At 38.3% G+C, this 16,779-nt stretch overlaps 1 protein-coding gene across 3 annotated transcripts in view; it reads left to right on the top strand.

The window, feature by feature from the left end:
* The window catches only part of CTNNA1 (catenin alpha 1), a 300,756-nt gene that overhangs the window by 175,118 nt on the left and 108,859 nt on the right, over positions 1 to 16,779 (top strand). For all 3 annotated transcript variants that reach the window (XM_045794576.2, XM_045794577.2, XM_045794578.2), the window contains exons 4-6: positions 5,634 to 5,800; positions 6,318 to 6,437; positions 14,040 to 14,309. In XM_045794576.2, the coding sequence (XP_045650532.2) occupies positions 5,634 to 5,800; positions 6,318 to 6,437; positions 14,040 to 14,309 (557 nt within the window). The remainder of the gene's footprint in view (positions 1 to 5,633; positions 5,801 to 6,317; positions 6,438 to 14,039; positions 14,310 to 16,779) is intronic.

Genomic DNA, 16,779 nt, shown 5'->3' with positions numbered 1-16,779 from the left:
ACAAGTATTTCAGCTTCACCAACTATATAATTGACTTGATTATGTTTATCATTTTCTCCTCCTGTTCACAATATAAGCTCTTTGGAGGCAGGGATTTTTTTCTCATTAATTTATTATCTTTTAAAGGATTTTATCTTATTTATTTTAGAGAGAGAAGGATAATGTGCGCATCCAGGGGGGAGGAGCAGAGGGAGAGGGACAAGCATACTCTGGGCTGAGCGCAGAGCTCCACGTGGGGCTCAGTGCAGGGCTCAGTCTCATGACCCTGTGATCATGACGTGAGCCAAAGTCAAGAGTCGGACGCTCAACTCACTGAGCCAGCCAGGCACCTCTGGTTAGTTAATTTCTATCCTAAGTGGTTAGAATGGTGCCTGGCTCCTAGAAGGTGTTCAGGAAACATTTGTTACAAGGAGGCATTAATGCTCTGAAAGGTGGTTGTTGAACAGATGGATGCTCATGAAACACAATGAAGACCCATTTCTCTGTCTTCTTATGTAGTTTTACTTAATAATTTCTGCCAACCCTGTATTGTTTCCTTGTACAAGATAACAAATGAGACATATTAGATATCTTACCTTAGTTGTCCCTCACAGCAAAGCATTGTCTGTACTTTGGAGAAGAAAAAACAGGCTGTGGAATCCAGTCACATAGCTGGAAAGCCAAAACTTAAGCTTATCTCCAACTCCAAAGCCTGTGCTCTTTCAGGTCACTGAATTGGATATTCTTTATCTCTTTATTTATTGGGCCATAATTCACATTCCATAATACTCACTCTTTTAAAGTGTTCAGTTCAGTGGTTTTTAGTATGTTTACAAGGTTGTGCAGCCATCACCACTATGTAATTCCAGAACATTTCCATTACTCCAGAAAGAAACCCCATACCTATTAGCAGTTAGTCCTCACTCTTTCTTTTCTGCCCCACCTGTTGGCATCCCCTAATCTGGCTTCTGTCTCTGGATTTACTTATTGTGGACATTACACATAAATGGAATAATACAATATGTGGCGTTTTGTGACTGGCTTCTTTCACGTAGCATATGCTTAGAAAATTCATTCATGTAGCATGTATCAGTACTTCATTCTTTTTTATGGTTAAATATCTCGTACGGATAATATCACATTTTCTTTCTTATTTTTTTTTTTTTAAAGATTTTATTTATTTGAGAGGGAGAAAATGAGTAAGGGGGGAGAGAGAAGCAGACTCCCCACTGAGCAGGGAGCCCGATGTGGGACTTGATCCCAGGACCCCGAGATCATGAGCTGAGATGAGGGCAGCTGCTTAACTGAGTCATCCAGGCGCCCTGTACCCTATTTTTTTAATCCATTCATTAGTAGATGGGTGGATGTTTTGCTTATTTCACATTTCAGCTATTATGAGTAGTGCTGCTGTGAACATTTATGTATAAGTTTTTGTATGGACAGTTGTTTTCAGTTGTTTTAGGAATATACCTAGAAATGGAATTGCTGGATCATACAGTAACTCTACATTTAACCTTTTCAGGGACTGCTAGACTGTTTTCCAAAGTCACTGCATCATTTTACATTCCCACCAATGGAGTGTGACAGTGCCAGTTTCTTCACATTCCTTACCAGCATTTATTATTATCTTTTTGATTTTATCCATCCTAGTAGATAAAAAGTGATACTGTGATTTTGTTATGCATTGGCTTTATGGCTAAATAGGCTGAGCATCTTATCATATGCTTATTAGCTGTTTATCTTCTTTGGAGAGCTGTCTGTGTAATGCCTTTCTTTGCCTATTTTATTAAATTGGATTGTCTTTTATTTAGTTATAAGAGGTTTTTTTTTATAGTGTGTCTGCCAGATCCTTACTACCTAAATGGTTTTCAGAAATTTTCTCCTGTTCTGTTGGTCTTTTTACTTTCTTGATAATGACCTTTGAAGCACAAAAATTTCAAATTTTGATGATGCCATTTTATCTTTTTTCTTCTGCTCTTTGTCCTTTTGGTGTCATAGCTTAGGTGTCATTGCCTAATCAGAGGCCATAAAGACAGATATTAACGTTTTCTTCTAAGTGTTAATAATTGGAGCTCTTAAATTTAGGTTTAGATCTGTCCTGAATGTGTATAGTGTGAGGTAGTGGTCCAAGTTCATTCTTTTGCATGTGAATATCCTAGTACTATTTGTTTGAAAGACAGTTTTTTCCCCCGTTGAATGGTCTTGGCAGTCTTGTTGAAAATTAATTGACTATATTTCTGAATTCTAGATTCTTTTCTGTTAGTCTGTATGTATGCATTTGATTTTTTTCCCCCACCTTGGTTCTCTTTGTTTCTCTTGTCCAGTAAGTAGTCTTCATCCCCTTCCCCTAATTCCACAGTCTCAGGAGCCACCTTTTTTTTTTCTTTTTTCTTTTCTTTTAAAAATCTTCATACAGTGGTCTTGCCCTTTTCTCCGTCTTACTACAACCCTAGCTTGAAACCTTTAAGTCACCTTTGGTGCTTTCTTTTTCCTCAAGTCTTTATAATCAAAGGTTACTATATCATTTGACCCCTGTCTTTCTAATCTATTACTATTCTTTCCTGGGCGCTCATGTGGCTTTCTGACTCATCTGTGTGGTCAGGTTTATTTTTATTTTATTTTAATTTATTTTATTTTATTTATTTTATTTCATTTCATTTTATTTATGAATTTATTTTTTTAAAGATTTCATTTACTTATCTCAGAGAGCTATCACAAGCCAAGGGGAGGGGTAGAGGGAGAAGCAGACTCCCCACTGAGCAGGGAGCCCAATGTGGGACTTGATCTCAGGACCCTGGGATCATGACCTGAGCAGAAGGCAGACCAACTGAGCCACCCATGCGCCCGGTCAGGTTTATTTTATGTGCTTCTCTTCGGTTAATCCTATGTATGTATGACTTTGACTTTCTTCGTTAGGTCAGGAATTCTTTGTACTCTGTCCATGGCTTTTCCATCCCCACCTTCTGCTCTTTCTGTACAGGTCCTTCACTTTCCAGTTAGACTGGAGGACTCCGTCTCCAATATGCCTTCTTATTGTGTCTCAACTTGATAAGTGGTTCTAACAGCATAAACATTGTCATTACAAATCCTGGCTCTCCCATTTACTATCAGGTAACTGTGATTAAGTTAGTTAACCTTTCTAAGCTTTAGTTGTCTCATTTGTAAAGAAGGGCCACTACCACCTACTTTCTAGGTGATTCATAGGATTAAATATGTAGAGTGCCTTAGAGTGGACATTTAATAAATGTTGGATATTATTGTGTTACTGTTCCTTTTGCTTGAGATGCTAATTCCCTTAATTCTAATGCCAAAAATTCTTCCCGTCCTTTGAGAGTAGAGTCCCTTTCAGAGTACTGTGTTTCCCATAAAACTGTTGCTGGCATTTCACGTCTTCTTGAGACCGGTTGTTAGTGCTTTCTCCTTTGAAACTCTATGTACTTTTGTGTCTTTCGTACAGCTTGTGTGTTAAAATGCCACATAACTTCTTTGTGATCACATTCCTCTTTTTCTGGGTTATAAACCACTTGAAAGCAGAGAGTCTTGTTCAGCTTTGTATCCCTAGCAGTGGATTGATTTTAGTGTGTAGTAAGCTCTCAATGTATAGCTGAAATTCTTTTTATTGTATAAGGCCAGTATCTCTTATTTAATATTGTTTAAGGTACTTATCTTTTTCTGCAAGGCTTTTGAGACAACTTCTTCATGAGTAAATAGCTTTTCCTACCGTCTTCCCATAGCACCCTGTCCACAGGGCTGTTATAATTCCGATTGCATTGTTATACTCCCTGATTTGTGAGCCCTTTGAGTCCGGCACTTTGTCTTAATCATCCTATAATTGTTTGCTTGTCTGTCTTCCGTCCTCTTTAGACTTCCGTGAGGACATGGGCTGTTCCTTGTGTGCTCTGTCACCGACATGTAATTCAGATTTTGATATATAGTGGGTGCTCAAATATTTGTTGAATAAATAGATGAATGAATGAGCTCAATAAATATCATATAAAACATTTTTAATATTATGTGTCCATATAATCATTGCTATATATCTTTATCTTTTTATGTCTGTACCTTAGGTCTAGGAAATTTTTTTAATTATGAAATTCTTCGTTGTGAGTTATATCTGACCTTACATATGCAGAGCTTGTCTTTACTCTTAATACTGTGGGGTGCTTCTGAGCCCAATTAATATATGAATCTGAGACTGAATTTAACTTTTTTCCCCCTAAGCTCATATGCCGTAGCTAAATTTGATAGGAGAAATTTGGTAGGATTCTTCAGAAGTCACTAGGCTTCTTGAGAATGTACTTTTTTGTATTTGTGGAAGAGCTTGAGTGAATGGCTTTTTAGGCTTGGAGTGGACACATTCAGCCAAGGGAGGGAGTAATTGCTTTTCCAGGAATCCAAAGACAGTCACTATATAGGTACTGTCCATATAACTGGTGGAACAGACACAAACCTGTCCCTCCATCTGCTTAAAGCTATAAGAAAAGAGGAGCAATAGGCACTTGAAATAATAATTAATAAAAATGAATGACAAAAAGTGTATTATTTTACAAGTTTCTACGTTATAAGTAAGTTCTTAGCATTGTTGAATTTAGGATTGTATAATATAACCTTAAATATTCCTAATAACTATACTAAATGTGTTATATATGTTTTAGTGTAGTTTTAAAAATTATGGATATAATACCTGTTCATTATAGAAAATGTTTTTATAAGTACAGAATAATGTAAAGAGTCAGATTGTAACCTAGCATCACTGTTACTTGCCTTTGGATTCCCGTCTTTTCTCTCTCTCTCTCTTTTTTTAAACACGTTACATATATTTATCATTTTGTTTTCTTTATGCTTTTGGTTTCATCATAAACGTTAACATTTTTTCATATATATGTTGCATAATAGTCAATTGTAGGATATAATATAATTTACTTAACCTAGATGCTTATTGTTAAGCATTTGAGCTGTTCTCATTATTTTACTGTGAGAAAAATGAAGAAGTCATTGACTCAACTTTGTCTTTTCATATGCCAGTAAGTCTCTTTTGAGGTGGTTAATGAAGTGTGGAGGTGCTACGTGCTGGTTGCTGTATTTCTGCATCATTCTGTGGATGTGAGGGTAGATCACATTAGATCCATTTTTCCCCCCACTGTAATCCCCCTTCCCTCCCAGGGTGCATGTAATATTCCTTTTGGAAAAGGAGTGTCTTTTTTTTTTTTTTTTTTAAGATTTTATTTATTTGAGAGAGTGCACCAGGAGGAGCAGAAGGAGAGGGAGCAGGAGAAGCATGATCCCCTCTGAGCGGGGGGCCCCAAGTGGGGCCTGATCCCAGGACCCTGAGATCATGACCTGAGCTGAAGGCAGAGACTCAACCGACTGAGCCACCCAGGCGTCCCCTGGAAAGGAGTGTTTTTAAGGCTCTTTATATATAGCACCAAATCACTTTCCAGATACTGTGTTTTCACCAGTAGTATATGAGGGTGCTTTTCGTACTGACTGCTGTAAAACAAACAAAAGAAAACAGAACAATAAATATGAGAGCCCTTAAATTAAATTCTGTGCATGAACTATACAGGGTTTGAATTATTATTATTATTATTTTTAACGTAGACCAGTTATTTGGTTCATTCCTGATGAGTTTGTTTTCTCATGCTGTAAAACAGGTGATTTGATGAAGACTGCTGCGGGAGAGTTTGCAGATGATCCCTGCTCTTCTGTGAAGCGTGGCAACATGGTTCGGGCAGCTCGAGCTTTGCTCTCTGCTGTTACCCGGCTGCTTATTTTGGCTGACATGGCAGATGTCTACAAATTACTTGTTCAGCTGAAAGTTGTAAGTACAGGCCTGTGTCTCTAATTTGTTCCTTCCATCACAGTGAGGCTGCTGCTGGCCATAGTTAATTCAGCATTCCTTAAAGGAGTTTGTTTTGGTTTTGAACTTGGTTTACCTAAGTGCACCAGGAATGTTTTCTTTTAGTTTCCATTTTCTGCTCTTCTCTAAGTGTACCTCAGACTGGCTGTGCTATGAGCCTGTGTAGTCTTGATTTTAATGAAGAACTTGTAGCAAAGGTACTGTTTTGACTCCTTCCCTCTGCAGTAGTGATTAAGCATTTCCTTGTACCGGAGTTCAGAGTTGAGAAACCAAGAGGTATTACATTCTGTCCATTTCAGATAGTAGTCAGTATCACGCTGCCATGTAGTAGGTGCTCAAATATTTGAGGGCGAAGTAAACTGGAGAGAGAGTTTAGAATGCTATCTGAGTGGCTATTAAAAGGAATAAAATAGTATAGATCTTTTTTACATACTGATTTGTTTAGAATTTTTCTTATTTAGTGTTATGTTTTATATAGGTGGAAGAAGGTATCTTGAAACTGAGGAATGCTGGCACTGAACAAGACTTAGGAATACAGTATAAAGCCCTAAAACCTGAAGTGGATAAACTGAACATTATGGCAGCCAAAAGACAACAGGTACAGCCATGATTTGGGGATATATTAAAGTTGTTTATGTTATTATCAGTGGGAAAAATCAATTTTACTTAAGTTTTCTGAAGGTACCAGTACCTCCCTCTGCCAGTATAGTTCCATTAAAACATTTAACTTGTGAAGTAAGTATCCTTTTAGTATGGTATTGTTAATAAATCTGTAATTAAGTTGCATTCATGTTATGCTCCTGTTTTAATTCTCCTGAAAATTTTACTTTAAATAGCTAGGCAATATGCAGTTGTTTCTGGAGAGGTGATAAGGTCTTTGTTATGTGCCTTCAAGGATTAACTTGAGTTGGTGGTAGGGTTTCATTCAGATTTTTAAAAACCTTAAACCAGTTGAAAATTCTTGAAATTATTTGATTATCAGAAACTAACCCCATTCTCCCTTCATATTTGGCCACTTTTTAAAGTATTGCTTACTAATTAATCATCCTTAGTAGTTTCCCTAGTGTTACGGATCTGTGTTGTGTAGCGTGTGGATCAGTGTTCTTATTTTTGTAGGCTTTGCTAGCCCTTTGGAATTTTGGCGCTTAGGGTGCTTTGACTGTAGTGTATGCTGTAGGGGAGATGCACATGTCATCATCCAGTTTCTTAAAACTTCCATAGTTCTAATCAAGCTTGTGCTTTTTCACAAAGCCCTGAAAAGATCAATTCTTGTTCCTGTTTGCCGATACCTATATCAGATTAGGATAGTTCCTGCTAGAGTTCATAGAAAACCCAGCTCCAAAACTGCTTGAACAGTGGGAGATTTATTTTCTAATTAGAAGTCCCAAATTAGGTGTGATTTTGAGGTGGTTAAGATTACAGTTTTTTCAGTATCCTCAAGGATCCAGGTTTTTGACATTTTCCAGCAATGCTGTGTTCAGTGTGCCTGGAACTGGATGGCTACACAAACTCTAGGCATGATATTTGTACACATCACTATGTCCAGCAAGGAAAAAAAAAAAACCTGTTTATTCCATATGTCTTTTTTATAGCAAATGATCTAAAAGCCCCTAACAGATTTGCCCTAAATCTGAATTGTGTAACATACCCATTCTTCACTAATCGTGAGAGGAAAGCAGTTATATGTCTGACTCAGAGTCATGAAGATCTCCCTTCTGCTGAGATTAGGGGAGGTATCCTTCTTGAGGACAGGGACACCCAACAAGAGCTCTGACAGGCATGAGAAAAATGGAGTCAGTACCGTAAATGTCCAATATAGGCTATCCTCAGCTTTGGAGTCTTCTCAGTAACTTTCATTTTTTTGTATTAGTATAAAAATTTTACCCCACAGGATTGAGAAGATTAAATTAAATAATATATATAAAGTATTTAATAAGGTTATTGACCATATTTCAAGCTTAGGTTGTGATCAGACTGATCTGCACATATGAGATCCTGGTTTTACATTTCCATTACTTAATATTACACATGATAATGTAGCTAGATTTGATATGTTGCCTAAGTTATTTAGTTCTTGTAGGCTCAGTGTGCAAACACTTATCCCTGTGTTGGCTTTTGTCTCCATCCACATAAATCACAAGTAAGTTTTTTTCTTTTTGCTGGGCCTGATCGGTTCTAAGAACTTGTTTAATAGTATGATAATTCTGTATATATGGCATGCTGGCCCAGCTAGGTTCACAGTTTATTTTGCTTAATGTTTTTGATCTAAAATCTCATTTGAATACATGAAATATATGTTAATTATATTTAAAAAATAAAGTTTGGTTAGTAGTCTCACTGTCTTAAAACCTAGTCTGATCTTGGTTTATGAAGACTTACTATTTGAGGAAATTAAGAACGTTTAGACTGACACTATATTGGCTATCTTTGCAAAATGGTAGAGTAAGTAAATTCATGATGTTCTTGAGATAGAACATAGTGATAGACCAGACTTTTATATGCATTTGGAAAAACTTACTCAGGGGTGCCTGAGTGGCTTAGTCATTAAGCGTCTGCCTTCAGCTCAGGGCATGATCCCGGCGTTCTGGGATCGAGCCCCACATCAGGCTCCTCCGCTGGAGGCCTGCTTCTTCCTCTCCCACTCCCCCTGCTTGTGTTCCCTCTCTCACTGGCTGTCTCTATCTCTGTCAAATAAATAAATAAAATCTTTACCAAAAAAAGAAAAAGAAAAACTTACTCAAAAGTAATGCTGCCTGACTTTTTAATTCTGTGTGCCATGAATACATGAAGAGTTCCTTGAACGTAATCCCTGATGTACTTAAAAACAAAACAAAACCTAGTAAATTTCAGATATTTCTGAAATAAGATATGATTAAAATCTTGAAGTTATTAGTTGCTGGATGGGCTTATATTTGCCCCTCCATATCTCGTTTTCACCCTTGTTTATCTTGTTCTCTGCCCCAGGAACCTGACCTGTCTGGACTGTATTCAGGGCTCCTTTGCCCTCTAGGTCCTGGTTGGGTTTGGCCAGTGGGAGCATCAGTAGGAGATCAGAGGGCATAGAAGGGTGAGGGTGGGGATTTATTCCCCTGACACCCACCCTGCTCGTTGATCTGGGTAGCCAAAAGTCATAGCCCCTGTCGGGTGGTATTCTCCACACACCTTGCTCCCTGGATTCTGGTAACTGCGGCCTCTCTGTCTCTTCAGGCCTAAGTGCTCTATCAGCCTTGTAGTTTCCCTGTACTTTCCCCATACCTTTTTTAGCATATTCCTTGAACCATGTTTGAGTTACTGAGTTTAATTTTGTTTTCTGTTGGTGTCTTAATTGATGTATGTTCCCATTTTAAGGTTTGTCTTGGGTTTGTAGTATGTCCTGGTTGTTTATAGTTTTTCTTGGGCCTAATTCTTTTTTTTTTTTTTTTTTTAAGATTTATTTATTTATTTGACAGACAGCCAGCGAGAGAGGGAACACAAGCAGGGGGAGTGGGAGAGGAAGAAGCAGGCTCATAGCGGAGGAGCCCGATGTGGGGCTCGATCCCAGAACGCCGGGATCACGCCCTGAGCCGAAGGCAGACGGTTAACGACTGCGCTACCCGGGCGCCCCTGGGCCTAATTGTTAAGCCTTTAGCCTTAGCCTTCTGCAGTAGAATCCATTGAGTAGGCTGACTGTGGGCTCCTTTGTGCCTCCAGACCATAAAGTATTCTTTTGTAGGACATGGGTCTTGGTGTGTATTCCTATAAACTGGTGCTTTCCTTGGGAATTAAACTGCTACTCATTTTATCCTAAGGTCCCAGCCTGGTGGAAACTTTATTCTTCCTTTTGGAATTGCCCATTGGTCCCCTTCAGTAACTGGTAACATTTTTTCATAGTGTGTGTTTTCTGGCAGAATTCCTGTACTGCTGTATGCTTAGCCCCCTAGACTGTTTTCACCTTTAACTTTTTCTTCTCTCCACAGGCATGGTATATAATAATTCATCTTCTCATTCAGCCTCTTATCTTTGCAGACAGCCCCTAGTACAGAAAAGGGGTATTTCCTCAAGAGCAGTATTTGGGTGTGATGTATATACTGGCTTCTTTAGCCTCCCTTGTGTCATTTAAGCAGCAACCACCCATTGAGGAAACGCTAAACCTCATAAGGTCTGCAGGCTCTTTGGAATTTATCTGTTTCTTCTTAAAGTTTTTCTAGGGCATGGTGTGGTGGGGGTGGCGAGGATGTTGCTGAAAATAATAATGAATAACTCTAAAAAGGTGTTTTCTGTGTGCTAAACACTGTTATAAACCTTTTGTGAATACAAACTCATTTAATCTTCACAAAATAGTATAAGGTAGATACTATAATTGATCAGATACTAATTTTTTTAGATGAAAGAATTGTAGCACAGGGAGATTAAATAATTTGGCAAGGTCATTCATCTAGTCAGGTGGAGCCAGGTTTTAAACCCAGGCCCCAGGGGCAGGGATTTTGTCTGTTTAAATTGCTGTTATAATCCCTGGTGCCTAGAACATTGCCCGGATGTGGTAGTGTTCACTAAATATTTAAGGAACAAGTGAATAAGCCGCTTTGCTATATTGCAGATCCATCCTGGAATGGGATTCTACGTTTGGTCTCGATCTTTTATTTTCTTGGGCTGGAGTATAATTTGCTCACTATAAGTGTTGAATTTCCATTAGGCCACAGGCTCTTCTTTGACAGTAAGGGTAAAATAGATGGCAGAGGTAAGGATGGGCTGGCACTGACCCTGGTTCCTATAAGGAGGACTGCCTGTGCCTCCTATGGGCAACTCTGTCTCTTCAGTCTGCTAGAGATGGAGACTTTGTTTATATCCCACCCACCCAGGTACATAGAGCTTGTTGAGATATTTGCTAAAAATGTAATGAACTCCGACTTTCATGATTTTTAAAAATTTTTTATTTCTATTTTTTAAAAAATTTTATTTATGGGTCAGAGAGAGGGAGCGGGAGAGCGTGCACAAGCAGGGTGAGCAGCAGGCAGAGGCAGAAGCAGGCTCCCAGGGAGCCTGATGTGGGACTCAGTCCCAGGACCGTGGGATCATGACCTGAGCTAGAGGCAGACGCTTACCCAATTGAGCTACCCAGGCATCCCTCATGATTTCTTTTTTGAAAACCTGAACAGACACAGTGGAAATGGATAGTAATGTGTTTTAAGTGTAAATAATCAGGACCGGCGGGGTTTGCCTATGGACCTAATTTTTTTTTCTTTTTAACATTGATTTATTTATTTGAGAGAGCGCATGATGAGCAGGAGGGGCAGAGTGAGAGGGAGAGAGAATCTCAAGCAGACTCCATGCTGAGCCTGCGGCCTCACACAGGGCTTGATCTCACAACCTTGAGATCATGACCTGAGCTGAAACCAAGAGTCAGTTGCTCAGCTGACTATGTATGCCACCAGGTGCCCCTGGACCTTTTCTTTAAATATATGTGTTTGAATCCAAGAGAAGATATTTGATCACATGGCTACGATTTTATATTTTTAAGAGGGAAATGAGAGGAAACTTTTTTTACTTGACTTTCTAGGTCTTGGGTAGAGAGAGTGCTATGGATTACTTAGAAGTTAGCTTTCATTTCTTGGTCACTGCATCTGATGGTTAGTTCAAATTACGTTGAAAGCAGTCATTTCTTCTTCATGTTCCTCAGTCTGCTTAAAACACAATTGGATTGATACAGTTTGGGAATCATGAGGCTAAGGTGGATTAAGGGAGTCTCATTTCATAAGTAATCTGTTAAATTCCTCAGTGGCTCATTTTCTCACCAATCCAGATTACTTATCACCACTACATATTTGGAAAATAATACTTAAGATTATTATTCTTCTGATAGTAAATCAAGTGCTGCCTTGTGATAGTGCCCATTTTCCTATCTTTACTTAACAAAATCTGATTTCTTTGTGTTATGGCAAACATAGTTCTCAAGAGAGAAAGCACAACACTTTAGCAGCTAGGAAAATGATGACATTTAGTTGTCATTTTCATCATAGGTTGAAATATATCACCCATACTTGATAAATAGGAGTCTATCAGACATAAATTTTGGTGAGGTCAAGACATGTAGAAAATGATGTACCAGCTGCTTAAGCATAACGGGTAGCCTTTGCCCCCTGTCATAGCTTGAGTCTTGAGATGATCATCAATTCTCCAAATCCATGAGGTCCTGTTTTTAGTGTAGTCTGTAGAAAGGTAAAAGTTCTTAGACCAAGCCAGGCCAGTGACTTTAGGAAAGTCAAGTGTTGAATAGTAATTATGGCACCTGTTAGCCTGAGGTGACCAGAAGTTTCCTTGGTAACCTTTATAAGAGACTGTACTTATCTAGGTTATAGATACTTAGGGAAGAATCCTAAAGCTAATTGCAAAGCATTTTATAAAACAGAGGACAATATAAGTACTTAGAGCCAAATGCCTCCCTAGAAGACTCTAAGTCCCTCAGGTGGTAGTGGAGAGCAAGACATTTAGAAAATGCCACACGGAACACACGCACCATCTGTTTAAACGTAATGGTTAGCCTTAGCCCTCTGTCATAGCTTGAGTCTGGAAATGATCACTGATTCTCTAAATCCACAGGGTCCTGTTTCTGAATCTTTAGCCTAATGTACTGTGCTACGGGGCATTTGGAGTGCTGTGAGCTATTACTTGCAAATTCAGATTCCAGATGAGAAAAGAATTCTAGGAGGAAAAGTAAGCTGTCATATTATACAAGGTTTGAATGAAGATGCAAACCTAAAATATATAGTGAGATGAAGTATCAGAAAAAAAGAAGCCAGTTAGGTGTCTCTAATGCTTAATTAGGAACTCGTCTAGCAAGATGAGCCATTAAATGGCTAAGTCAGACTTCAAATTGAGTTATTGACTTTGGCCTTTCTTAATTTTCTCTTACTGTTTACACATGTAATACTCTTTTTTAAGACGTTTAAATTTGTACTGTAGGATTTAGTTGGTGCAATTAACATTGAAATTCTATGTTCACACATAAAATAGAGTTAGAGCAGATCTGGTGGTCAGTTAGGGTTATCACTTCTATTTTTCTTTGGTGGTAATCCACATTTACTAAAGACTAAAGTGTGTCCCCCACCCCCAACCAAGCACTTGCAGTAACAGTGGGATAGCAGAAATATCCTCTTCCCATCTTGCTTATTTGTCACTTACTTAGTATCACTTATTTGGCATTTAGTGCATCCATTCAGCCTACCAAGTGGATGTCAGTATTGGAAATCATGCCAGGAACCTCAAAATTTTTGACTTTGGATTGTAATTACGGGGTAGGGGAAATTGAGACAGGACAGGTTCACTTAAGGCCACATGTATATAGAGTATTACAGTGAAATAAAAACCTTTTGGATAAAAGTCATGGAGCACCTGAGCCTCAGCTTTATGTATTAATGACCTATGTCCCAAGACCATCTTTGGGATGGGGGAGTGGAGGGAAGATGGGGGGCAGAATTGTATACTTAAGAGAATAGAATAGCCTGCTACATCCTCACTTGGTTGGTCAGTTCATGTACACCTGTGGTATCCTATCCCAAATTTCGCAAAACTCTTATAATGAACTTTTATAACTTAATAAAAAAGAAATAAATACTCAGACTAAATCTTACTCTGTTTAAGTGTGTCTGAATGATTTTTCTAATTTGGTTGGAGTAGGTACATACATCTTTATATAGTTGTAAAGAAGATGCTAGTCAGTTTTATGTTTTGCTTTTTAGTTAGTGCTCTGCTAGGTGCTTTACATGGATTATCCCATTTGATCCTCAGGACAGTTAGAAAGAGAAATATATTGCTCCTGTTTTATAGAAGGTGAAACTGAGAATGGGGATTTTATTTTATTTTTTTTAGAGATTTTTATTTTTAAGTAACCTCTACATCCACCATGGGGCTCAAACTTAAAACCCAGAGGTCAAAAGTCGCATGCTCTACACTGAGCCAGCCAGATGCCTTGAGTACAGGAATTTTAAATAAGATCACAATAGCCAGGAAAAAGTAGAGCTGGAGATTCAAATCCAGGTCTGTGTGATTTGGAAATGTTTGAACTTTTAACTACTAACCCATGCTGCCTCCTTTGTTACAAATCCAGACTGTTCATGAAACTATTGTGTCTAATTAGTAGAATTTCTCACTTTTCAGCATTTACTGACAACTTTTTTAATGACTAGAACCCATATAAAGACTGTTCCAATTTCTTGTTTTACAGGAACTGAAAGATGTGGGCCATCGCGATCAGATGGCTGCAGCCAGAGGAATCCTGCAGAAAAACGTTCCAATCCTCTATACTGCATCCCAGGCATGCCTGCAGCACCCTGATGTTGCAGCCTACAAGGCTAACAGAGACCTGATATATAAGCAGTTGCAGCAGGCGGTCACAGGCATTTCCAATGCAGCCCAAGCCACCGCATCAGACGATGCTTCCCAGCACCAGGGTGGAGGAGGAGGAGAACTGGCATATGCACTCAATAATTTCGATGTAAGTTATACTTGGGAGGCAACTTCAGGTTCTTGACCATCTGCCCAAAGTTAAGAGGTTTGTAGGGAAATGTGATCATGGTTTCTGATGAAAGTTCATTTTCTACTTAGATTTCCAATCTATGTCAAAAGAAATTTTAGAAATCATCAGTCTACTTGATCTTGACTTGGCCTACAACATTTTTTTTTTCTTTCTCTTTTTCTTTTCCTTTCTTTTCTTTTCTGTTAAACTCCTGAATTCTTTTATAAAACTTATGTTTCCTATGGGATCATTATCTGTTGAGGATATTAGTTTGGTTCATTTCACCCAAGATTTTAACCTTTCAGCAGATGTAAAGCTTTGGGAGATAGAGGCAAAGTGCATGCTGACTCTTTCCTCCAGGGGCTCACAGTCTAGTGGGAAAAACAGATACATCATAAGTGATTATGACAGAAGTGTCATCATGTTAATCTTACTTGTCTGCCTAGATGCACTTCTCAGTAACTAAATTGTAATAATATATAAAATTTAATCATGTGGAAGCAAATTTGGGCTTAAAATACTGTCAGCGTAATTCCATGTAGTTATCTTTTATAGTTGATGCCCTGGATCTGTTCTGTGTATATGTTCTCTGTAAACACTCTGTCCTGTATATCAACTCTTTTTTGTGGGTTTGTTTGTTTTGTTTTGTTTTGTTTTGCTTTGCTTTGCTTTGAGGTGGTAGTGGTGTTTTTTTTTTACTTCTACCCACAATGCCTCATGGCTTCCAGTAGAGGGCAGCAGTTTAAGATTTTTTTAAGTTTTTTATTTTTCTTTTAAACCCACTGTTGGGTTACATTATTATTATTATTATTATTATTTTTGATTAACATAAGAGAAAATTGCCTTCCATGTGGTCAGCATCCTTTCATAAGTAGGAATGCTTTGAAGTAGAGAATCTATATAGTGGAGTGCATTTTATTTTTAACAGTTTATCCTTGCCTTTATCTTCTCTTCCTTTGTCTGACCCTTTATTTTGGCTCTTGTAACTGAACATTGCTGACATGCATGACTGATTTAAGACTTCATAAATCATAAAGATAGTGTTAATTCTATAGACCATGGTCTTAGAACTGACTTTTTACCCTGGAGCCTTAATCATTAAATGACTTTACAGTAAACTTAGGATGCATCTTAAAATTTACTGACACTTTTTTCCACCCCACTCAAATTTGGCAGTCTTAGGTATTGGCCTCTTTGAAGGCAGTAAGGATTACATTTTACCCTAACTTGAGTAGTAACTGTCAGAGGCTACTTAACCTCTTAGGACAAGAGTGAGACTTCATAAAATGAGGGGGTTGGACGAAATGATTGCAGGCCCATTGCAGCTTAATGACTCTTAAAATTCTATAACCATTTATTTCTCATTCTTACTGGTCAGAAGGCATTGTGTAGTCTGTTTTAACCAGAGAAATCTTATTATTATTTTTTTTTTTATGATTTTATTTATTTGAGAGAGAGCATGAGACGGGGGAGGGTCATAGGGAGAAGTAGACTCCCCACTGAGCAGGGAGAGGCTGATGGAGGGCTCTGTCCCGGGACTCCAGGATCATGACCTGAGCCAAAAGCAGATGCTTAGCTGACTGAGCAACTCAGGCACCCCAACCAGAGAAATCTTGTAATAACTTCATCTGGTAAGAAAAATGGTCAGCTAAAATGTAGCTTAATAATGAACTGGAGGCATTGCATGTTCAGTTTTGAAACTGAGGGTTCTTGGGAATGGAGAGAAGAAATGTATACTTACCGGAAAAGGGCAAGCTTTTTTGAAGAAAAAACTTGACATTTAACTTGAAATCAGTAAGAGTAGTCCCCATAAAGAAAAATTAAAGGCAAAATATTTGCACAGACATTTACCAGTGTGAGGATAAATTGTATTAAACGGAAAAGTTGGAGTGAGGCGCTGTCCTGAGGGTATTGATGTTTGTTTGACCTTGTACCTAAATCTTGCTTGTGACCTGACCTCACTCACCGCTGGTAAAGCTGGATTTAAGTGGAATTGGGAGTGAAGAGGAGAAAGAGGAAGGTTTTATTCTTACTGGGGCAGTTACACCTCACAGATTGGCTTTTTTGGGATGGATTGCTTTCATCTCTTACAGATCACCCCGAAGTCTTTAAGCAAAGAGAGTCTCTAATTTAGACATAACAGTATGAATATGAGACTGCATTGTTTGTAAAATTTGCTGAGATGGGTAAGATGAGGGAAATATATTGGAATTGATTATAAATGCATTCCTTTCTGAAACTGAGGACAGAAGTCTGTTTTATGTTTTTTTTGCTGTGAAACAGTTCTGCTAATGTCATGTAGTGGTTTTATACTCTGCATATAGAAAAGGAAAAGAGCTAACTTAACTTCCCTTGCAGTTCTCATTTGGTAACTTTACTAATACAGAGGCTGACATGTAGATGTTCAGATTCAGTAGTGCGAACATGATTATTATGCTGACATATTTGT

The sequence above is a fragment of the Ursus americanus genome, chromosome 5 (assembly GCF_024610735.1).
Source record: "Ursus americanus isolate L20-20 chromosome 5, mUrsAme1.1.p, whole genome shotgun sequence".
NCBI classification, from domain to species: Eukaryota; Metazoa; Chordata; class Mammalia; order Carnivora; family Ursidae; genus Ursus; species Ursus americanus.
The sequence above is the reverse complement of the archived record's forward strand: the minus strand, read 5'-3'. Positions and strand labels throughout refer to the sequence as shown.